This window comes from Andrena cerasifolii, chromosome 2 (genome assembly GCF_050908995.1).
Source record: "Andrena cerasifolii isolate SP2316 chromosome 2, iyAndCera1_principal, whole genome shotgun sequence".
NCBI lineage: Eukaryota > Metazoa > Arthropoda > Insecta > Hymenoptera > Andrenidae > Andrena > Andrena cerasifolii.
In genome coordinates, this window is record NC_135119.1 from 13,477,464 (window position 1) to 13,501,652 (window position 24,189).

Consider the following 24,189-nt stretch of genomic DNA (forward strand, 5'->3'; position numbering starts at 1 on the left):
GAGGGGAATGTGAAATGAACGGACGAAAGACAGCAGTGGAAGAAAAAGAAAATCGGCCATGATGACGGGAGCGACGTTTGCACGCCCACGCGTGCCGTCTCAATTACAGCAACCAGGCCGGTTTTACGATTATACCGAGTTCGAGGAGCTCGAGCACAGGCTTACCTCCTTTTATAGCCGGCGTTAAAAACTAATTAGGACCAAGGAGCCGTGGAAGAACGGTAGGAGATGGGGACGATAACCTTAATGACGATCACGTATGCAAACGTTTCTACGAGCCCAGTTCCGAGATAAACGCGTATCGCTCGGCGCATGTAAATTCTACATTCGATATTGGTGGCGATAACTTATTTCTTCTTCGTTCTACGTCCATTTCAAATGAATGCACGTGCACCAGCTACGTGACGAATGACCAGTTCCACCCTGAACGATAGCTTCGCGCAATTTCCGGGGAACCAGGGTGCGGGGGCGCGAAGTGCGCACGATTTTGGCGAACGACGAATGTAAAAGTCGTGTCCGATTCGACGTACTTGCCTTTTAACACGGTACTGATACATAGCTCTGGTCGTCATTTAAAAAACGGTAATGTCGAAAAGTTCAGCACAGTTTCTGTGTACAGAGTGTCGTGGCATTTGCTTCCAGAGAAGGATGTTATTTGGAGGACGGCTGTAAGCGATTTGTCACAAAGCTGTAAGCAAATATTGAACGCAACATGAAAAACGTAACAACGGGTTTTCCACAATACGTGGAACATAAAAACTCGATCCCGTTTATTGTGTCTCCATAAAAAACTTGGGAAAAGTAAACAAATTACGCCAAGTACATGAAATCAAATAAATCACGAAAAATAGAAGATAATAATAATTGTAAAATAAAAAAGATGTGAAAGCAAAATGAGCTGCACGTGCATAAAGGTAATGATAAATACAAATAAATATTTTAATCTTTTTCTTTCTTTCTTGTGTGTGCGTTCATGAATGTGTGTATGTGTGCGTGCGCATATGCTACGTATGACATTAGAATTAAATATATGTAGAATAAATTTGACTGCGTTTCTAATATGTATATGTATATGTTTATGTATTTTAGATTGTAAGGGAGTTATTGTAAATTATTAATACGAGGACAATTAACATTTTTTCTGTTTCGCAGCGCCAAGTATTTTGAATAAAATGCTTATTCGTATTAAAATATTTGTTTGTATTTATCATTACCTCTATGTACGTGCAGCTCATTATGATTTCACATCTTTTTTTATTTTATAATTATTATTATCTTCTATTTTTTGTGATTTATTTGATTTCATGTACTTCGCGTAATTTTTTTACTTATCTGAAGTTTTTTATGGAGACCATTTCTGACAATTGAAATGCAATGCAATTTGTTAGTACAATTATTTTGTACTTACAATCAGTTAAGAAAATGTTATTAGCAACTTATCTTAGTGATAATAAAATAACGTAATGTCACAAGAGTTGTTTCATTACAAAATATGAATTTCTTTCTTTCATATTTTAATAATAAACTGAAAAAATTTTCAACGTAAACACAAATTATAATGTATTTATAACATAGTAAAACTTCTTTAGACTTCTTAAGACTTCTTTCTGCAGTAAATCGTTCCGCAGTAGAGCATACGTCGGTGCAAAGTTATTAACAATTAGTCAACCAGCCCCGGTCTCCCCTAGCATCTTATATGAAAATCCCAAGGATGTTTTCAAGCGAGGAATATATCTATACCTGCTCAGTTTGTGTAAAGTTTATGTGAGCGAAATGCTCCAGCTGCCGTACAGGAATATCGTCGCAGATTCCCTCGATGAAGAGTAGTGGATTCAGTGGATTGCTCTGTGTTTACTAACACCCATTTCATTTTGTCTTAAGAATAGATATCACCATGTTCCTGCAGCTCCGGGACCACAGCAGCATTGGAAACAAATTTTAAACTTTTTTGATAATACTCCTGCACGAAGTATTCAATGTTCATCGTCTTAATCTTAATTGCAAATTCCACGAACCACTATGTTATGTACGATCGAGCTTTCATATTCTGCACTGGAAAATCCGTTGCTACCTAAGTAGTACTTCATGTTACGATAATATCGACTTGCCACTCTGCAACAATGTATTTATAGCTAAGCTTTACATGTCATTTTTTTTCTTCGAAATATGCTTCTACAGTTTATGGAGGAAACCACAGTACACCCTATACGTACATGGAGCCATTGAACGTACAGTGGCTCACAGCCATAATCGCACACTCTTTAAAATCGCATAACTTTTTTAAAATTAATCCAAACGACTTGAGTTTTTTTTTGAAGCTAGAAGGATTAGTTTGCTAAGTGAAGTGATTCGTCGTTTTGAAAAAAAATGCAATTGGCCGGAGTAGAAAAAAAAATAGAAAAGGTCGTTTTTTAATTTTTTTTATGAGCCTGTAACGAAAATTAAAAAAGAAACAGTTTGTAGATTGAAGTAAGTTGTATACGTGTCTAAAATTTCATGAAAATCGGTTAACGTTGCTATGAGCTAAAAACGCTTAAAGAAATTTTTAAATTTGTCAAAAATCGCGAAATTCCCGAAATCAGCGATTTTCGACCTTATTCTGTCAATCTTTAAGCGTTTACAGCTCAGAGCAACGTTAACCGATTTTCATGAAATTTTAGACACGTATACAACTTATTTCAATCTACAAACGGTTTTTTTATAATTTTCGTTACAGGCTCATAAAAAATTTAAAAAAACGACCTTTTCTATTTTTTTTTGCTCGAAATCGACCAAGTGCATTTTTTTCAAAACGACGAATGACGTCACTTAGCAAACTAATCCTTCTAGCTTCTAAAAAAAACTCAAGTCGTTGGGATTAATTTGACAAAAAGTTATGCGATTTTAAAGAGTGTACGATTATGGCTGTGCGCCTCTGTAGATATACATATATTTACTGAAATGTTGGCTATAGATTTTGTACAATGTGATCGAATGTGTAACAGATATTTGCCTCTCCCTATATTCGAGAAAAATGTAATTTTGCCTATTAGTGATTTCTGTGATAATAAATACGTAATATGTAGATATATTAGATGTTGCGAAATAAAAAAAAACTAAATTATTGTGACTAGTAATTTTTATATACCATCTATATTTTTCAAGCATGTATTTGTTTTAATGGAATTGTGAACCACGCAAAGTGGGTTGTAATAAAAAATTTATCTTTGAATAAAAGGACCACCACCTCTCCCTATCTCACGTATACATATATAGAGCGATAAGAGCATACGTTCATAAAAAATTATGTATTTTATTTTATAGGGAAAGATACCCTTGCTGGACTAACGTTGCACTCTCGTATTTTATTGGTCTTTTTTAACATCTTTGTGTTCATTTTACTCCTACATTATATCATACGAGTTCTCTTTAATTCCTGCTCCACTCACTTGCTTTCAATGGTTGCAAATACTTATTTTCTTTTCTGTCTTTATTTCGCTCATTTTAACAGCAAGGGGGGTGCAACTCCATTTGTGAGAGTTTTTCAGTTATGACGTGCAATATATGTAAAATATATTCTACATCGTTTGGCACACGTTTGATGCAAATCCGATAACAAACGAGCGATTTATTGCAAATTTCGAACCTGCACCCATTACCCTGTTGCAAGTCAGGGCCAGCTCCAGATTTGAAGAATTCGCCAAAAATAGAAATAAAAACTTATCAATTTAATAACTAACTTAATAAAAAATTGAAAATTTATAATTTTCAAAGGCGTTGAAAGGATGAAAACTATAGGAAAAAGGTGATTTCAAACTTCAAGTGTCGTTATTTTCTAAAAAAAGTCATTTTTGTATTTTTTCTGGTTCCCTCCTAGTCAGAAATATATTCTTCAAAATAAAAAAAAGTTTCAGTCGAATCGGATAATAACTTTTGGGGATACAGTTCCCACCGATTTGGATGAATTTTTTGACGTCTTGACTTTAACGACTTCCCAGTGCCATCTACAATGATTAATTCTAAAACAAAAAATATATTCCTGTAGCTTAAGATACCCTTAATACAATGCAAAGAGTCCCATTAAATTATATATAGTAGTTTTCCTTTAATTAATTCCTAAAGATCACCTATTTTTTGGGCTCTAGACCGAAAGGTCCCCTTAAATGCGACTGTAAAAGCGATTGAGGCGAAAAATTAAGGAGATTGCACGATGTTGTGTTGCAGGTGCGAAAAGTGTGCGGTCGTTCGGAATTTCAAGCATTGAGCGGTGGGACCGTTACGCCTTCGGATGCAGCTGCGACGGGCAAAGCAATGTCGGGCAGCCTCGAGATGCACGCAGCTGCGCCGCCTGGCACGCATAGAACATTACCGACGCAGTTGCACGTGCAGCTGGGTAATTTCTTGGCCAGTGTCGTCAGGTCTCGGACCTTCTATGGCACTCTGGCCGACACGATCTGCGAGGAATACCCTGACAAACGATGTTGGAACGGCGAACGCGTCGGAGAGTGAGTACACTTCCCATTTTGCTGGACGATTTTCAAAAAGTATCCAGCGTCACGTGAATTATAGCGAGGAGCGCCTGGCTGGTTCGGTAGGGTCGAGGTTTATGCCGTCCACGAACGGAAATATTAAAGTCATATCCGAATCCGTACGAGGACTTTTACGAGCCGCGGCACTTTTAACGTCACCGATTCTCCTCGGAACGGCGGAGCGTCGCACGTTAACGCCGCACTTCAACGTCTCGCGTGCATTAGAAGAACAATTCACTTGTTCATACGCTGGAACTACCGTAAGGATGAATTTAGGATCCGAGGCGCTCGTAAAAATGTATTATTTCGAGTGGTATTTTTCTCAGACCGTTGCGCTTTCTATGAGGAACAGAGGTAGTGTAGAGCCACAGGTACTGGTCAATTAACCCTTAGACGATGTTGCGCACAGCACCGATTTTTATACAAACTGGATACCAGCAAAATACCCCCAGGCTTCGCTTGGGGCCTAAGAGATATTAAGGACTCCGTGAAAACATATTTCACAACTTTACACCACCCCTTAGGGGTTGATTAGGGCAGAATCCTGAAATTGGTTTTTAGGCATTTATGGGGGTAACCTTTCGAAGTAAAAATCAAGTTCATATCTAATCGGGCCTAAGAGATTTGGAGGAATCCGTGGAAATGCATTTCACACCATTTTACCAACTTGGGGATGGAATTTTCGAAAATCGTTCCTTAGTGGGTGGCTGTGTTACGAAAGCCATGTTCGTCTTCCAAATTTCACGTTCTTAGGTTAAACGGTTTGAGCTGAGCGGTGATGCGTCGGTCAGTCACTCAGGACTTTTTATTTTATATATATAGATTGATCTCGTTTTGATCTAAAATTCTTATTTTCTTAGAGCACTGATACTGATGTGTGATAAGTAACGTCATTTCGTCAAAGCCGACCCTGCAGCTGCCATGCGAAGGTTAAAGGTACTAGGCAGTCTTTTTTTGTCAAAAATGAATAATTTCGTTATCAATTAACTGCAAAGAAATAAATTGAATCTAGGACTTGTTCCGTGACACAATGTTTATTAACATCGTAAGCTTTAAAAAAACACGTTTGTTTCGCCAAAACATGCATTATAGATGAATTATTAAAGAAGCGTTTTAAAAAAGTGTCTTTTGTTTTACAGTGATAATTTAAAAACGGAGGTTTCAATCGATTCAAATCAAATTCGAGCATGCTGATAAAATGTGTAGTTTCGGCTTGAACCTAAATTCAAGTTAATAAGCACTCTCATTCTTTATGAAATTAAACTAAAACCTCATTTCTGTTTAACGAAATACTCGCTTTTTTTTAAAAATCGCCATTTCGTAGCTGTGATTTTCATAATTTTGCTTCTTTTATAGGTTCATTGCAGAAGCACAGATATTCTCAAGTAGAATTTACAAGTAGGACGCAGAATTTCGTTTCGTTTCGTCAAAATCGCTGCAAAACGAAAAAGCCCTTTTTTAACCACCCTCTTTAATGATCCATTTGTAACGTCATCTATAATGCATATTTTTCGCGAAAGAAACATGTTTGTTTAAAGCTTACGATGGTAATAAACATTGCGTCAAAGAACAAGTCTCATCTTCAATTTATTTCCTTGTAATTAATTGAAAAAGGAATGCTTCATTTTCAAAAAACGAGTGCTTAATACCCTTGATAGCGTTTAAAAACTCTTCCAATAACGTCATGTATGCCTACTCATGAGGATTAGGAGATATAGAAAGTTTCAGCGATGTTTATGGTATTTGCCACAGGACGTACCTATGAAAAAACATGTTTATCAATGAGTGCAGCATATGATTCAAAAGTTACACAACAATAAAGATGCCGACTTAATCGAGAACAGTAACATAATTATAAATAAAGATGAACACTGATTAAAAGCATCGAGTGATTTATATGGCAGCTAAACGTATTTCATTCTCATCCGCGCGTATATCCAAATAGTCGATGGATAATAAATTTAGAGCTCTAGGATTTTTATTAAATATTCCAGCTATTGAAATATCGATCAGCATACGCAAATACAACTGGCAAAAGTGTAAATCTTTTTGCAATTTACACCTCTATTTTCTCAACGATCGTACTACTTAGGAATATGTCGTCACGTGGAACGTTTGAAATCCTCTTGCGATTCCAGCGGTGGCAATTTCAATGTAGGGAAAGGCGAGAATTTATTCGTTGTACCCTATTCGCATTCGCGGTGAACAGGTGTATCGCCCAGCCAGCGTATCAGTAAGCAGTTCGGCGTCGAAAACGATTGGCAGGAAAGCGTGTTGGGTCACAATATGCGTGGAGCATGTTCGTCAGTGATCGAGTCATCGTCGGGGAACGATTTCCAAGCACGTACGTCCCCTTCTGCCCCTTGTCTCTTTTCTCGGTTTCTCTCTCGATCCGCTCCCTATCAGTAGTAAACGGTGTACAGTTTCAGCTCGAGATATAATCATACATCAAGCAAAAATGAGCTGCGTCAGATGTGCAACGACCAGCAGCGAAGCTTTTGCATCCCGTGGCCAGTCTTCGGATTTCAAAGGCATGCTTCTCAATCGCCCATCCAGCATTGCCGATCTGACAAGGGGAGTGTAAACGATTAGGGTCACACCAATTTGGCTGAAGTATTGCGTATACGCGTTGACCAGCTCCATGCATAGAGATTGCTCGCTACTCAAATTTTTCTGAGAAAATTAAGTCCGAAGTTTCGCCATTTCTAAATATTATACGTACATGGATCGAAATAATTAATCGTCAAAATAATTGAAGAATTAGTGAATCTAGTTTGGCCTGGAATTACTATAGGGTAACTCGGGGTAATATGCCACCGCAGGCAATATGCCACTTCTTAATAATTTTTTAAATAATGCGCAGCCGGCGTTACGTCTGCACTAATTCCGTTCAATTTAGCGCAACTGCTAAGACGGCAATAGATTTTGGCTTTTACCTTCGTTTGTAAATCCTGGTAAGTTATAAAAGTATCGCCTTGATCTAATTTCACACTTTAAGTAGAATGCAGATTATACATTTGTGTGAAGAGTTCTACAAAAAAATCAATAGATTATGATAAAGTAGGGGAGACCGGGGCTAGATGTTACAGGGGCAGGGTGTTACAGAGCAGTTTTTTTCCACCGATTTTAAGAACACTGTTTCGTGAGTGCCGAGTGGCCGGGTATTACCCACGCATTTGCCGCTACTCAAATGCCTATAACTTCGGGAATTTCACGAATTTAAAAAAATCCTTTTAAACCCGTATTCCTAAAAGATTGAACGTTCGAAAAATGAAATAAAAAAAATCGATTTTTAGTCCGGAATCTTCCCTTAACCTTCAGAGGACCGGACTGACCACTGTAGTGGGCACCGAAGAATTTGGATACTTTGCCGGCCATTTTGGTGGTATATATGCATAAATTGTATGCAAATAAAATTTACAATTTCAATGAGAAAATCCCGGCCCTCTAAAGTTTAATGGGCGATTGGGCACGAATGAAAAATACCGTTGCTCCTGTCCTGAGTCACTCTATAAACCCACAAAGTTGCTTTCCAATCAGTGAGTGCAAGTTCGCGGTGTTCCCTTGTAAGAGAATTATTTTTATAACTTCCGCTGTTGTAATACCCAATCATCAAGTTTTACCATATCTGACCTGAATAGAGAAGATAATTAACCATTTCCGTCTGAGCTAATCATAAGTAGCTATAATTTGTAGTTTCCCCATTCAAGTAAATGCAAAGAAACAAACAAGTACCTAAAACACGCGAACGCCAAACTCGTACTATTATTCCACGAGAAAAACGTCCTGCGCTAAACACCTAATTCGTAAAAATTACTCGCGAAGTAAGCTCCGATGGAATTATGAATAGGCGTATTATTCCGCGTACCGTTTCTTTCCTATCAGTCCGATCTCGTTCCAATACACGGCACCTCGGTGCGTCGGTACAGATTAACGTAATAATTTGCAACGACCGGTCCTCGAGCCTCGTACGTAGGTAGTGCTCGGTGAGAGAAACGCGTGTGAAAAATGTGTCCATCAAAAGGGGGGCAGAAAAATCAAAAAGAAATTCTGTCGCAGCATGTAAAAATCGTTTAGAGGAACAGCAATCCGGACGTCACGGATGACAAGCATGAATATCAAACATGTGTAAATTCGGTACAGGAAGCTGTCAGCTGTGTGTAGAGAGAAATGTGAAAGAAGCAGAGAATAGAGTACAATATTTCACTGTCGACAAAGCAAATTTTTTTCTGCTCGCCAGGTACGAGTTTTCGAAAATAAAATGCAGGAATATCGTAGAACAATGTTAGCACATTTTCATGTAACGTTTCAGTTAATACGTCCCTTGCCACGTGGACCATCGGTGACCCACGGAATTTATCAGAAGTGAAATTCTTATTCAAAGGAAAAGCGGAAATTTTATATTTTTCTATAATTGAATATTGCAATCTACCCTTCTCGTCATTCGTTACAGTCCTTCCAATAACACTGTCCAACAAAATTAAACTTTTCTTTTCTGTTCTGTAACATTCAATAGCCGTTTCTTATAGGTTTTCGTCCCCTGAAAACGAATCCGCAAACCATTTGTCGTCATCACCCGCAGTTTTTGAGAAATTCGATTTTGAAAAAGAAATGAAAATTTTCAATTTTGAACATCTTTTGTGTCGAAATAGTAATACTTATTCGGTTGCTCGTTGGGTCAAATTATTCTATGAACCCTCCCGAATACAACGCTATGTGTTATTATTGGATTATGAACATTTAAATATGTTTCAACAACGATTAAAGGGAAAAGGATACTCGAAATGCACCCACTTTTGAAGATATCTTTTAATTTATTTCCAAAACTAAGGGTCTAGGAGGAAATCTGACTAGTCCACGAGATGCAGCAGACATTTTTCCTTCGGATAGCATCAACAGAAGTGGTAAGTCACGTTTTGTTTTCAACGCAGAAGCGAAATAGTTTGGCAAAACGAGCGGTGCTGACAGTGGTAGTCACGCGCGTTAAGTGATTGTGTGACGCTGAGCGGCAGCGTATTGCGCGCCGCCGTTGACTACCACTGTCGACGCCGCACGTTTTGCCAAACTATTTCGCTTCTGTATTGTAAACAAATCGTGACTTACCACTTCTGTTAATGCTTTCCGATGGAAAAATGTCTGCTGCATCGCGTGGAATGGTCAGATTTTCTCCTAGACTCTTAGTTTTGCAAATAAATTGAAAGATATCTTCAAAAATGGGAACATTTCGGGGGTCCTTTTCCCTTTGATCGTTGTTTAAACATATTTAAATGTTTATAATGCAATAATAACTTATATCATTGTATTCGGGAGGGTTCATAGAATAATTTGACGCAACAAGCAACCGAATAAGTATTACCGTTTCGACACAAAAGATGTTCAAAGTTGAAAATTCTCATTTCTTTTTCAAAATCGAATTTCTCAAAAACTGAGGGTGATGGCGACAAACGGTTTGCGGATTAGTTTTCAGCGCACAAAAATCTATAAGAAGCGGCTATTGAATGTTACAGACCAAAATGGCTGTTGGACAGTGTAATTAATCTGAATCTCCACTGCGGCACGGAACGTGTCGATATGCAGACAGTGGAGTAAGAAAAAAGGAAAGACGAAAGAAATGATAATTCTGGAAAATAATATGTAAAACTTCCTCGCATCCAGTGCATCCTCGCAATATTCATCCGTAATCGAAACTCGAATCGGTTTCAGAAGGGAATCCGCAATTACATGCAAATTGCACCGTGATTAATGTATAAATCATTCGACTCGACGATTTTACATCGGGCATCAATATACGAGTTCTCGCCCTTGTGTAATTAGCACCTGGAACACTGCATTTTAATAATATACGAGGCGTTCGTTTTTGCCGTTGAAATTTATGAACATTAAGCTTATTTATCACAAGAACTTCATTAATGAAACTGTTTATTTCTTGAGTGAGTGCGGTCTCACCAATAATTTGCAAGACTCTGGGCTCAATTTACCTCTGTAAATGTATTTTTTCTACCTTTCGGATGGGGAACTGTTTCCATTTTTAGAAGATTCTTTGAATATTGGAGATAATGGTAGACGCTGAAAAATAAATCGTGGGATAATAATTTTAAAATTAATGTATGTGTTTTAATATTGCTGTGAACTGGAAGCAAGACTACTTATGGTAACCACTGTGCGTTGCTTAATTTGTTTTGGGATAAATGTTAGCTGTAACAAAGTGGGAATATGAAGTTACAAACCTTGAAGATGAATAAAGAGAAGGGGGAGAGACGTTTATCACGCATGCCTCGATATCGCATGCGCGAGAACTTGAAATGTAAACATTATAATTAGCGCGACAGATCAAAAGGCACATTGTGCTTTATTTTAAATACTTTTAATGAGAGGGGGAGAAAAGGAGTTTTACAAAATACATTCGGTATATATACATTGACGCGTCACAGTGAATTATTAATGAGAAACATATGCAAGGTTACGAATTACATAGTAGATTATACGATACCACTTTATTAGATTTTTTTATTATTATTTTTTTATCTTTAGTAACATTCAAAGAGTAATGTTCGTGACATTTTTTTTTTCGAATTACAGTTAGGATTTTCTGACAACTTGTTCACTACAAAATTTTATTGCCTGAATGTTTCCGTGATCCGTTGTATTTTTACACGTTCTGACATTTAAACGACTAGAAAAAATAGGCACAGGCACGACAGCGTGCTAAAAAATTGATACCATAATACATTTCGTATAAGGCAACGGCGGCGAAATTTTGCGATGGAAATAAGCATCGTTTATTATTTACGATACAAGCGACACAAGATAATGCAATAAAATTGTCCACGAAATAAATTAAGCCTGGCGGCAGAAAGCAACATATGCGAATAAAGTTCACGTGTTTTGCGCAAAATATCATCGGTTTTCTAGATTTATTCGAAAACATTAGATCAAATCACATATCTATATTATATTTTGTACAGGATATAATGGTAAACTAAATTTCTTCTTATGAGAAGTTTTCAAATTTTACTACTTAGTATGACACTTTATATCATTTTTAATGTATGTAAGTGTATTAAAGACTATTGATTTTCATTCATAAAAAATCCGAAATTTACTGATATATGAAGAGTGTTTCAAATTCAGTAAATACGATCTCAGAAAATCGTTACGCTTTTTTGGATTGTTAAACCCTATGTCTCCACTACAAACTACATATATGTACCATTAATATTAAAGATCTTATTTTGGGAATTTGTGTAGTTAATTATACATATCTGGGATGTGTGATGAAACAACAATACAATGAAACAAACAGTTTTGAATATAAAACGCTTTGGCTATTATACGAGGAAACAAGATACGTATATTATTATAAATATATTAACAGAGTATAAAATACTGTGCATGAAATTTTTTCGATCCAGGAATGAATTCTATCATTATTAGCATTATTATTTAACACGTTAGATGTTAAAGAAAATACTCTTCGCTAGAAAGCCATGGCAGACGCAGATCGACTTTTATTAAATAGTACCTATGTAATTTTTTGCAGATGCGTTACAGAACCAACCTTCGGTCCACTTGTCTGTCTGACAATGACACATACTACTTAGAATAGATTGGCGATGACGTCGCAAGTTAGTGGTAGAATCCATGAAGGACAAACATAGGCTGGGAGTGAAAACGAACTGTCTATGGTCAGACAAATTTTCTATTCAAAATTAAAAAATATATCTTCTTCAACCGATATATATATTATCAAACTTGTTGCAAGATACATTGAAAATAAGCTGTTTTTGAATTTCGGTTACATTCCATAAGTGATAACCATTTTTCAGTATGTAAAAAAAATTGAAACTTTATAAAGACAATTACACATTTGAAGTACTATGAAAAGTTTTGAAGTATATCATATTCCTCTTTAAAAACACGATTTCAAGTCATTTTAGAAACAAGTTCTTCGTGCTTGATAGTGCTTAATAGGATTCACGGTAACTATTTAGGAACTCGAAACATTGAAATCGAAACATTTTTCCATTTATTGTATTAGAAGTCCACATATTTCTCTGCCACGCATTTCTAAGTTTCCAGCATTGACAGAGAAGTGCAAAGTCTCGCCTGATCAATTTAAATTTCCAGATATCAGTTTCCAACAATTATTCCATTGACATTCAGTGCATTCAGTATCCACACCCCGCAGAAACTAACACAACTGAAACTAGCACTCGTTCCTCTTACCAAACAGAAAAAGCGCGGAGCAAAGTTAAATTAATGTATAGAACGTATTGCCCCAGTAATAATACTGTGGAACGCAATCGGCAGTAGCAAAAGGGGCGATATATGAGAAAGAGACGGAGAAGGTTGAAGAAGCGGGCGTAAGGGGGACAACGAAAAAGCGAAAAATAGCGTAGGGTATGTTGCGACATCGTGACCTCATAGCCGTTTGGGCACGTTCGCGGGAAACGCTTCAGTTCGCGCTGTGCATCTTCCTCGGTTCTTTTCATCCTCTCTGCCCCTCTCTGTTCCTCTCTACTGCTTCGCTACGTGCAGACAAGTGCGCATATATGTATGCATATGCAACACAAAGATGAAAATAGGCGACGTCGTGGCGCCCATTTGCTCTCGTTGCCAGACTCTTTGGCGGCTTGGCGTCCCACAGGCTACTCCGATACTCTCTCACCTTCCTCTCTTGCCCCTATCCCCTTCTATGCTGTCATAGCCTCGCGCGGTGCCTCGCTTGCCCCTTCCTTCCTCTTATTTCCACCGTGTCGGACTGCGACATCCGTGCCACGGCGTCGCATTTCGGCTCTCTCTTCCGCCAATTCATTCCCACCCACGCGTCCTGCTGCTCGAGGTGTCCCTCGTGCCAGGGCCTCGAGACGGTGTTTCGCCTTTCGGTCGACTCCACCGATTACCTCTGCCCTCCTTAGCTTAATTGTCCTCGATAACATTTTTGAATATCCGAGGAAAATCAGGTTTCATATAGCGGCGGGTTTTGGGTACAGGCTAAGTGGGCTCAATCTGGGACGGCAAAATTTGTGGCGCGATAAATTTTGGGGAGCGGACAATTTGGGGAGCGGCAAATTTAGGAAGCGGCAAATTTTGGAGAACGACAAATTTGGGGAGCGGAAAATTTGGAAGAGCGACAAATTTTGGGGAGCGATAAACTTTGGAGAATGACAAATTTGGGGGAGCGGAAAATTTTGGGTAGTGGCAAATTTGGGGGAGCGACAAACTTTGGAGAACGACAAATTTGGGGGAGCGGAAAATTTTGGGTAGTGGCAAATTTGGGGGAGCGGAAAATTTTGGGTAGTGGCAAATTTTCGGGAACGACAAATTTTGGGAGCGGAAAATTTTGGGTAGCGGCAAATTTGGGGAGCGGCAAATTTTGGAGAACGACAAATTTGGGGAGCGGAAAATTTGGAAGATCGACAAATTTGGGGGAGCGACAAACTTTGGAGAACGACAAATTTGGGGGAGCGGAAAATTTTGGGTAGCGGCAAATTTGGGGGAGCGGCAAATTTTGGAGAACGACAAATTTGGGGAGCGGAAAATTTTGGGAGCGGAAAATTTTGGGTAGCGGCAAATTTGGGGAGCGGCAAATTTTGGAGAACGACAAATTTGGGGAGCGGAAAATTTGGAAGATCGACAAATTTGGGGGAGCGACAAACTTTGGAGAACGACAAATTTGGGGGAGCGGAAAATTTTGGGTAGTGGCAAATTTGGGGGAGCGGAAAATTTTGGGTAGTGGCAAATTTTCGGGAACGACAAATTTTGGGAGCGGAAAATTTTGGGTAGCGGCAAATTTGGGGAGCGGCAAATTTTGGAGAACGACAAATTTGGGGAGCGGAAAATTTGGAAGATCGACAAATTTTGGGGAGCGACAAATTTTTGGAGCGGCAAATTCGGAAGAGCGACAAATTTTGGGGGGCGACAAAAGGTGAAATACATGTGGAGCTCGAAATATTTCAAAACACCCTGCAAAATGAAAACTCGGTAGGTACCGTGAATAGAACATTTTAGCTAAGGTGGTCAAATTTATCATCCCGATCTACGCCGATAGTTCACCGTTTGCAATCCCTTCTTCGCGTGATGCCGGATAAAATGTCACTCACAAAACTTGCGCCCACTTCCCTCAATTGCAGCCTCCCCGCTAACCTCTAACGCGACGCCACTAGAATATTGTGCCTACTGTTTTATGTGGTATTTTTACGCGATTTATTTTTGCGGCTGGGTGGATTAGAAAGGATAGAAAAGATCAGTGGGTTTCTCACTTGATGAAAGTATTATTAAGTCCTTCTTTTCTGACACGCAGCTTCCCTTAGAAACGCTCAAAGATGTGGTCCATTTTTTTTGGACACTGTATTGAGGTTCATACATTTCTCATTTTTCATTTCTCAAAAGCTTTGCTTGCTACCTATTTGCTGCTCATGCCTAATAGAATCACTGCGGGTTGAAAGTGTCACAGGTCTATTTATAATGTTTGGATATCGAACTTTTTAAAACTAGATCGAAAAATTCGATAGGTGGAAAATACGTACTATGCAATACGAATGGAATATGTCGCTAAGACGTGCGCGATACGACCTTTAAGCTTCCTATTTTCGTATACCCCTGCACAGCAATCTATTTTGCTCATCTTATAGCTCTGTTTTTCGCATTGGTGACCTCGTTGCCGGAGTTTTTGGTGGCCGGTCGTCCCACATACTGCATTCATTGGTGGCCCTTTTTCCCTCTTGTTTCCATTACGTCAAACCACTATCTCCGCAATGCAGTTCTTTATCTCTTCATACTTGTAGATATTTCCGATAAACATTAAACGCTAGGTCTTCTGTATAATATACAATTGCATATCCTATATCAGACAAAAGTGAAAATCACCAGAGTATCTTACTCATTGACGCATGAATACGTAGCTTTAAATTGAAGCGTTCATTTTGCGGACATTTACCCTTCTTTCCCTCTGCAATAAACATTAAAGTAACGAGTAACGCGAATATTTCTCAAATAAAATTTTTAAAAGTCACAATCACAACTTGAAGTGCTTTAACTACGTAAAAAAAATCATTTCTGTCCACTTCTAATTATTTATTTTTCCCCCAAATTGTTCCCTGATTTATTTTGAAAAGTAGACTGGATCTGCGTTCACATCAGCTGAGTAAGCAATTGGATTTACTTATGTACGTTGACTCGATTAAAAACTGAATACGTACCACGGGACAATACTTATTGATTTTTCCACGCGCATACTTTCCCCCGCGAAAAGAAGTGTCTGAAGTATAAAACAAATTAATCGTAATACAGATCTGTCACTTGAGATTTCCTTACAAAAATTTAATCAGCACCGCCACGCCGTGAAGGTGGCCATTATGAATTTAATTAACTTCATTGCTCGTTTCTTCACAAAGAAGAACTAGCCTCCGCGCTCCAGAAGTGTCTTTCGCCTTCTGCTTTCTCGTCCATTCACGTTTTCCTCCAACCCTCTTCCCCAGTCTATTTCACCGTTTACTTTTATTCAACCCCTCATCTTCCGTGCCATTACTCATCTTTACTTTCTGGGCCTTCTTCGTGAAAAACCTGTATATTATACAGCATCGTCGACACGTACATACATCCTTGCAGTCCGGTTTTCTCTTCGCGGCACTTCAACGGACTTCTCGTGGTCCCTTCTCTGGATTACAGGCTCGGCAGTGTAAGTTTTTAATTGAAGCCAGCCGGGCCATTTAATAGGACGCAACAATTTAATGATACGACCTTCGTCCAAGCAGAATAGTAGCAATCAAGTGTTGCCACTAGGAATTCGTTTTTTGCGCGGCAAACTACCTACCAGCCAAATGGCGCGGTGATTATCGATAATAATTGTCGTTGGCGCCCAAGTATTTTACGATTGATTATCCCCACCCAGTGATTTGCGTTGGACGATGAACCGCACGGAGTTACAACTTCCTTCACTTGTGAACGAATAATCTCTTGAGAACCAGCTTGGCGAATCGATTGCTTGTTCGATCATAGAGTTTATTCACATTACGTAGTTATTTTAGTGTGATTTAATGGAATCGTTGAGGGATGATTATCTGTAATAACTCCTGCTTTATTCTTGCCTTTGCTGCGAAGCCTATCCATTGACGGTGGACTAGGTTTGTTTTTATTGTTTTCAAAATTTCTTGTAACAAGTGTTGTACAGAGTTGCGAGAAACGATTATTTTCTGAAGAGTACGCTTTGAGGGTGTCTTTACATTCTTGTAATTTAAATGCAGTTAACGATTGTTAAATTTCTGTGCAAAGGAAGTTTTTATGTATAAGAAGGAGACGGAGGATATTTAAATTCTGATTTAAATTAGTTACGTTACCCCACTTCATTTCTGGATTTGCAAGATATTTGTCGTTTCTGTATTGAAAACAAAACGTGACCTACCAGTTCTGTTAATGCTTTCCGAAGGAAAAATGTCTGCTGCATCGCGTGGAATGGTCAGATTTCCTCCTAGACCCTTAGTTTTGGAAATAAATTGAAAGATATCTTCAAAAATGGGTGCATTTCGAGTGTCCTTTTCCCTTTGATCGTTGTTTAAACATATTTAAATGTTTATAATGCAATAATAATTTATATCGTTGTATTCGGGAGGGTTCATAGAATAATTTGACGCAACAAGCAACCGAATAAGTATTACCGTTTCGACACAAAAGATGTTCAAATTTGAAAATTTTCATTTTTTTTTCAAAATCGAATTTCTCAAAAACTGAGGGTGATGACGACAAACGGTTTGCGGATTCGTTTTTCAGGGCACGAAAACCTATAAGAAACGGCTATTGAATGTTACAAGTCTAGATGGCTGTCGAACTGTGTTATCATAGATAGGAGAATTCACAGAATATTTCTGGAAATACGGGGGGTCCGTTTTTAGAAGGAGCTGATGCGTAAAATGGAAACTGATAACGCATATACATTCGGTCGAACAGCTTTCCTTTATGTCCTCGTATAAATATGGGAACGTTTCCAAAGCTTGTCACGCATTTCTCTGAACGTATTCCTGGACTACACATCCACCATATCAGTATCACCTGACACCGTCTTCAGTTTTCCGTTCCCATCCTCTTCCTTTTTTTCCCTTCATTCCGCTTCCGTTTCGAGTCCCACGATCCTCTTTTTATTGCTATTCCATACCGTTCCACAATAGTTTCTATGGGACAGCAGAAATATTCTACCGCCCTGTTCGTCCGTTCAATAAATCTCGAAGCCTTCTTCCTTCAGAGATTACATTCGAATCTTCCTACGGGGGGAAAAAGGATACGAGCAAAAAATACAGGGGACGATAAAATGACGAGAATGGCATGGAGGATGTCCTCCCCCCCCCCCTCCCCATCCTATCTTGTTAATAGCTCGATAATTGCTGGCAGCAAGTGTGAATCATTTGGATGATGTAGAGTGGCTGTCGCTTATGTAAAATTGTACAGACCGTTGCTGAAGGCTTTTACTTATAAAATATTTTATATAAAACTGATTTCAGGGTAGGTAAAGACTGCAATATGTTATTTAATGTGAATTGCTGGTAAAATATAAATACCACTCCTAATAAATAAAGTAAAGGGAATAGAAATTATCAACCAATCATCAATAGACATTGTTCTAGACTATTTTTTAAACATTTAAGGGAAGGGGGCATATACCCAGATATGCAAAAAAATAAATTTGTTTTTTCCACATTTTCAGTGTTTGATATGTCATGAATGTTTCCAGAAAATTTGGGACCGAAATTTGCAAAAATATCGAGGATATAGACATCAGAAGTGAGGTATTCAAATGCATTTTTCTCGAAATCATGCATATGCCCAAATTTTTCAGAAAACATTCATGACATATCAAACACTGAAAATAAGGAAAAAAAAATATTTTTGGCTTGTCTCGGTAAATGCCCCCCCCCCCCCCTAAATGTTTGAAAATTAGTCCTCGAAGATAAAAATGAAATTTTTTTTCGCTTTATAAATAAAAAGTGTTCGAGAAGGATTGAAACTTTCAAAATTTGGAAATGTGTTCTTTTTTCAGTTTTTCCGACTTTTTTCGAAAACTATTTGTCGCGCGAGAAAAAGTAATCGAACATAATAGATGCTGCTTGTCTGGATTTACAACCTTTGTTTAACATATTTTTTTATGTAATCGATAACTTGAACGATATTATATAAAATCGATTTTGTGAGCTGTTAAATAATCATTTAAATGTTCACGGGCCCAGGGGGACCTTTTCCCGTTATCCGATCGGGCTGAAACTTTACACAGATTATTTTTTATTATCTGGAACTATTCTGGGGGGTGCCGCGAAGAGAATTCAAAAGTCGGAAATAAGAGCCACCCTACTATACGTATTTCAATGCTAACAGAATGTTTGCCAACAGGGGTTTACTGTATCCCAACGGCAGTGTAACGCATTAAGAAAATAGATACGTCAATGTGAAATATAATGCGCGACACACCCCTTGCTTTCATCCTGCGCCCGCTCCAGAACTTGGTGCTCGCCCTGTTTCGCAATATTTTTCCTCACCGGGAAGAAAAATGTAACGCCTTCCAATTCGTTCCATAAATCTCACGGACAGTTTTGCTCGTTCGTAGATTATGCATAGATCGGCCCATATAAAAGGGTGTCGGGCGTAACAGAAAGTGGAACCGTAGAAATGGTAAGAATAACTCTTCCGCGTGCTAACATTATGATCCTCGATTTCTACGAACCTCAGTTATTTCGATCGATCATTTGTATAATAATAGGGCGTATATCACTGTTTATTACTAACAACGAGTTTATCCACGAATAACGTATATAGTAAGTAAATAGTGGATTTTTTTAAATAAAATTTCATACAATATACGCGTGTCCATTTGGTATAAGTATTATATAGGGTGTCTCGCCCGAAATAGGTGACTTAATTATTTATCTTAATTGTCTCGTTGTGAGAAGTACTTCATGCATAATCTGAGTAGCTTCGAAGGGTAAACATGTTGCAAGGAAATTTTTTTCGAAAATCATTTTTGTCATTTTCGTTGTATGTGCCTGCGGTGTATTAATACACGTTGATCTACATAGAATAATATTAGCTTCACAATAATCTAAAGTCGTAGAGTTAAAATGTATGTTTTAAAATTGAACTTGTACGTAGAGAACTCTCTGTAAAAGTACGAATAACAGAGGAAAGTTTGGTAGTTGAAGCTACAAGCCTCTTTAATACGTTGACTGCCACCATAAAGATAGTTTCAACACCTGAGGGGGAAAAGTTATTTTATTTTTGCTTTTTCTGTCTACATAAAATGTGACATTTTTTTATAACAATAAAAATGATATCGGTGCTACTGCGCACCACACACAGGCAATGTTATCAATTTTTGCCTACTACGCGTATTAACAATGGAGCACTTTTCAACCCCCTGTATCTTTTAAACAAATTCGCAACCAGCAAAATGATGACTTAAACCCACCCTAATTTCACGAGCCTGAACGAGGTAACAATTTCCATCTTCCTCTAGTTCCCAGAATAATACTCCCCTTCCATTCGCAACACCACTCACTCTGGCCCCGAAGAATACATATTTCCCGCAAATATTTTCCACCCAGCCCCATGAACAGTACGGACGGTTTTACTGGCGGAGGATTATATGCCCCGATAGTTTCGCGCGAAAGAAGGTCGCGAATGGTCGTACACGGGGAAGAACCTGCGGAGCGCGGTTGGAAAGGGAGTGGAAAGGGGGTGGAACGGAAGACAGCCCTGCGGAAGATCGAATCGAATTACCGTGGAGGGCGAGAAAGGCGGTTTCACTTTTCCCTCGATTGGCTACGAAGATTGAATCGTGGAAGCTCGAGGCTTCCTGGACGGATCGAATCTCATTTAGATTTCCACCGTGAGATACTAGACGCTGGCTCCGAGCTTCTCGAGCCCCCGTGGCACGCGAACGGCATTCCTGTCTGCGCGGTAATCGTCCGCGATATATACGACAGGGTCCAGTCCAGCTTTTCGAGTCTCTCAGACTAGTTTCTCGCTTCCATCTACGTCTACTCTGCTGAATCAGGTAGCCGTTTTTCTGGAATGCTTCCCCGCTTCGTCCACCGCCATTTCGCTCTCTATCCTGCGCCGCGGCTGTTCAATTATGCGCGATACATTAATGCCGTTAAGTGCGCTTGTATACGAGCGTGTTACCGAGTATCGCGAAATTTCCGTATTTTCCCATTACAGCTGTGCCAAGAGTTAGTCATGGGAAGGCAGAATTTACGAATTTACGTGACACGTTCATCCACGGACTGGGGAACGGCCAGTTTGATGCGTATCGTACATGTACCTCGTTGTATGCACATGTTCCAGTGGGGAAATTTACCTATAGGGAAGTTTACTTCTATTATTTTACCTGTCACTTGTTAAATTAATTTTATGCTACCAGTAGGGTGGCCAACTTTTTTCGGGCAAAGTATAGCACTTTACGGCCAAATGTGATAAGAAATATAGTACATCGTGAAAAGATATAGTGCTTTTAAGAGGAAAGTGGTACAAAATAAAAGAACAGTAGAACATCTTATTTTTTAAACGTATACTTTTATGTGCATTTTGCATAATTAATTGATTGATTGTAGTTCGCATATATGTTAAGGGTTTGATTGCACTGAAAGTCCAAATTAACATTCTTTATGAGAGATAGACAGGCTTTGTTTCTCTCTTCCCCCCGCTTCATATTCATTATAGAAAACATCCTCTCTGTTAAAGTTTCATTTCGCAAATTAAAGTATTGACGCTGCTATAAAATAAAGGAATAATTAAGAATTGTAGAATTTTATCGGTGTATCGGAAATATAGTATTTGTGCGTACTATATCTTTTTCTAACAGTACAGTTGACTGGTAGAAATACATAAGAATTCAGGATAGGTACTGAAGTCATTCAAAGTCTTGACAGATTGGCAATTCATTCATATTCGATAAAAGCAATCACAGCGCAAGCGTTAATCTCTTCCTACGTACGTCACTTAATCACACAAGAATTCCAATTTTAACGAGCTCAGTGCAGTTCAGTTGTATTTGTAAAAATTTTAAATGATAAACGAGATTCCATTTGTTATCAACGTGTGGAAATGTTTATAAAGCTCGATGAATTCGCTTTTTTTTTGCAGCGCCATAGATGCCCGTACCACCTGCGGGCATTGTTTTCAGTGATTTATACGGATTATCTCGTGATTAACTATTATCCACCACGCTTCGTGCGAGGCGATAGTTACAAAGCGCGATTTAGCTGCAAAAATGAACCCCACCGAATGAAAGAATACAAAACGTGTAGTAAACGGAGATTTTGTATCGCGGAGCGGCACCGTAATTTCCTATCCGTGAATAACAACAGTTGCGTGGAACGGCGTAACAAGAATCTCAAGATAATTCTCACGCGAATATGTAATCTAGAATATAATACACGAGCAACTTAATCTTTGATAACGATTAACTGCTTAACATTTCTTACAACGCAAACATTTTGAGAAACTAACTATTTTTCGGGTACACCGCTGGATAAGTTATATTTCTCTTGTTTAATCTCTTTTATAGACTTCCGAAATAACCAAATGATTCTTGAAATATGGCTATTATGCATCCCTTGATATTTTTAAAGAATTCTCACGTTTCTGAACGACGGTAAAATTTGAAGGAATTTAAATTTATATATAATAAGGAGTAAATAATTATATTAAATAGACGCGAGATTATTGCTTTCATAACAAAGAAATTATAAAATAAAATGTGGAATTTAGAGAATCGTGTGTGTTTCTAAAATTAATAAATTTGCTAAATTTTTATGCTTCATATGAACTAGTCTAATTTCGAACTTCAGACACGATGAATAGTTTATGTGTGCAATGTGAAATGTATGAAATATGAGAACGTGTATCTACATCTAACTAATTATGTTTTTAAGATACAGATATTTATATATATATAATATTGGATGTAACTTCGAAACCCCGACAAAGTTCAGTGCCTAAAAAATGTTCCAAAATATGACAAATAACACGAATTTTTACCCATCCTGTATCTCTCTCTCAGAGAGAGAGAGAGGGGGGGGGAGAAAGAGTATCGACAACTGTAACTGAATTTAAAATAAATAGCTAGCAATAGAATGGGCGAAAATTTACCATTTCGGTTAGCTGCTGGATCATTCCTTTTTAGAAAGCGTGGAATAATTTACATCTGGGGGCCCGTCAACTTTGCTAAAATTTATATTTTTTTTACGATTTACTGATAATCACCGCGAATGTAAAACAGTCGAAGAAATATGGTATGGGAAGTGCACTTTATCAGCATTTCGCCCAACGATATTTCGTGAAATAAATAACACGAGTGAATTCGAAACAGTGCCGACGATTGATTTTTTCGATTTCCGCGGACATGCTCTCTCCCTCGCGCCACCATAAACGAATATACGAAAAGAAATCTGGACGACGCGCGTGGCGGATAAAATTTATACAGACAATTGAATATTATTAGCCACCGAATTTAAAAAAACTTGTTTATTATTACAATCACAGGCACAATTATTTCCCTTTTAATTGTCGATATTCCGATTTAAATCCGTTTCAATCATACAATATGCTAATACAACTCTTATACATAGTTATAATCACACCTCGCCGATTAATAAACAACAGTGGAGCACACTTTTCGAAGTAGGCATTTCCCTCATAATACAAACACATTACGACTAAATAAAACAGCGTTTCTCCCCTAATGAAATCGTCTATCCCTGAAGAAAGTTTTGACGGACGTCGAAGGCCTTTCCTGGTGAAGCGTCGAAGGCGTTGCCGGCCGCCAGAAGAAATACCTACGTGGCCCCCGAACGCAGGGATTTGCAGTCGCTGGCGGTGGTGCACGGGTGGAGAGAACGGAAACGAACGAAACTGCCGGGCGAATTTCTACTCGTAACTCTACGAGGATGTATTCCCGGTTTCGTCCGACTGGCAACGTATCGATTAGCGTTCGAAGAAACTACAGATGCAGCGCGGCTGGGCCAGTTAATCGCATTCCTTATCGATCGCGTCGCGGGGCTAATTTCGTGCAAGTCACCGGATGATTGGCTCGTGAGGAAGAATAAAAAGGAGACCGTGAGAGGTAGAAAGAGTAATCACCGTCGGGGTTGGCTCGTTTCGGTGTGACGGTGGCTTAAAGAGCCGCCGCCGCTGCCGCCTCGCCGTTGATTAATAATCCTACAGGCGCAAACTGCCTTCACACACTGCGCCCTTCTCTCTTCTTCCCTTTAGCACCGTCCTCTTCCTCCTTCTCTGTTCCGCTTTCTCCGGACCGCTTTCTTCCTCCTCTGCTGCCTCTCCTCCTTCGATATCTGCCTCTCGTTCGTATCGTACGAACCCTGCTGAATCCAACCGCTTCGTTCTTTCCGCCTCCCCTCCCCCTCTGCCTTCCGTTCATCCCCTTCGCTTTGTCTCGCTCGGTCCTCTTTCACAGCCTCCCTTCTCGCCTCTGCACCTTCGAGGCCTGCGACGCACTCTCTCGCGTCCTAGGATCCTCGTCGAGGACGCCGAGGCGCGGGTCATCGGGATCGAAGATGAGCAAGTTCATTACGCGGAGTGTCGTTAATTATGACGAAAAGGAATTCGGGCTATCGCCCTTGCGCTTAGCGCGGGAAGCCTCCCTCTTCGCGCTTGGGTGGCATCAAGGGCGTGCTTGATG

At 38.9% G+C, this 24,189-nt stretch overlaps 1 protein-coding gene across 2 annotated transcripts in view; it reads left to right on the forward strand.

Moving 5' to 3' along the window:
* The window catches only part of Dally (division abnormally delayed protein), a 279,160-nt gene that overhangs the window by 225,154 nt on the left and 29,817 nt on the right, over window positions 1-24,189 (forward strand). For both annotated transcript variants that reach the window (XM_076807204.1, XM_076807203.1), the window contains one exon: window positions 4,204-4,484. In XM_076807204.1, the coding sequence (XP_076663319.1) occupies window positions 4,204-4,484 (281 nt within the window). The remainder of the gene's footprint in view (window positions 1-4,203; window positions 4,485-24,189) is intronic.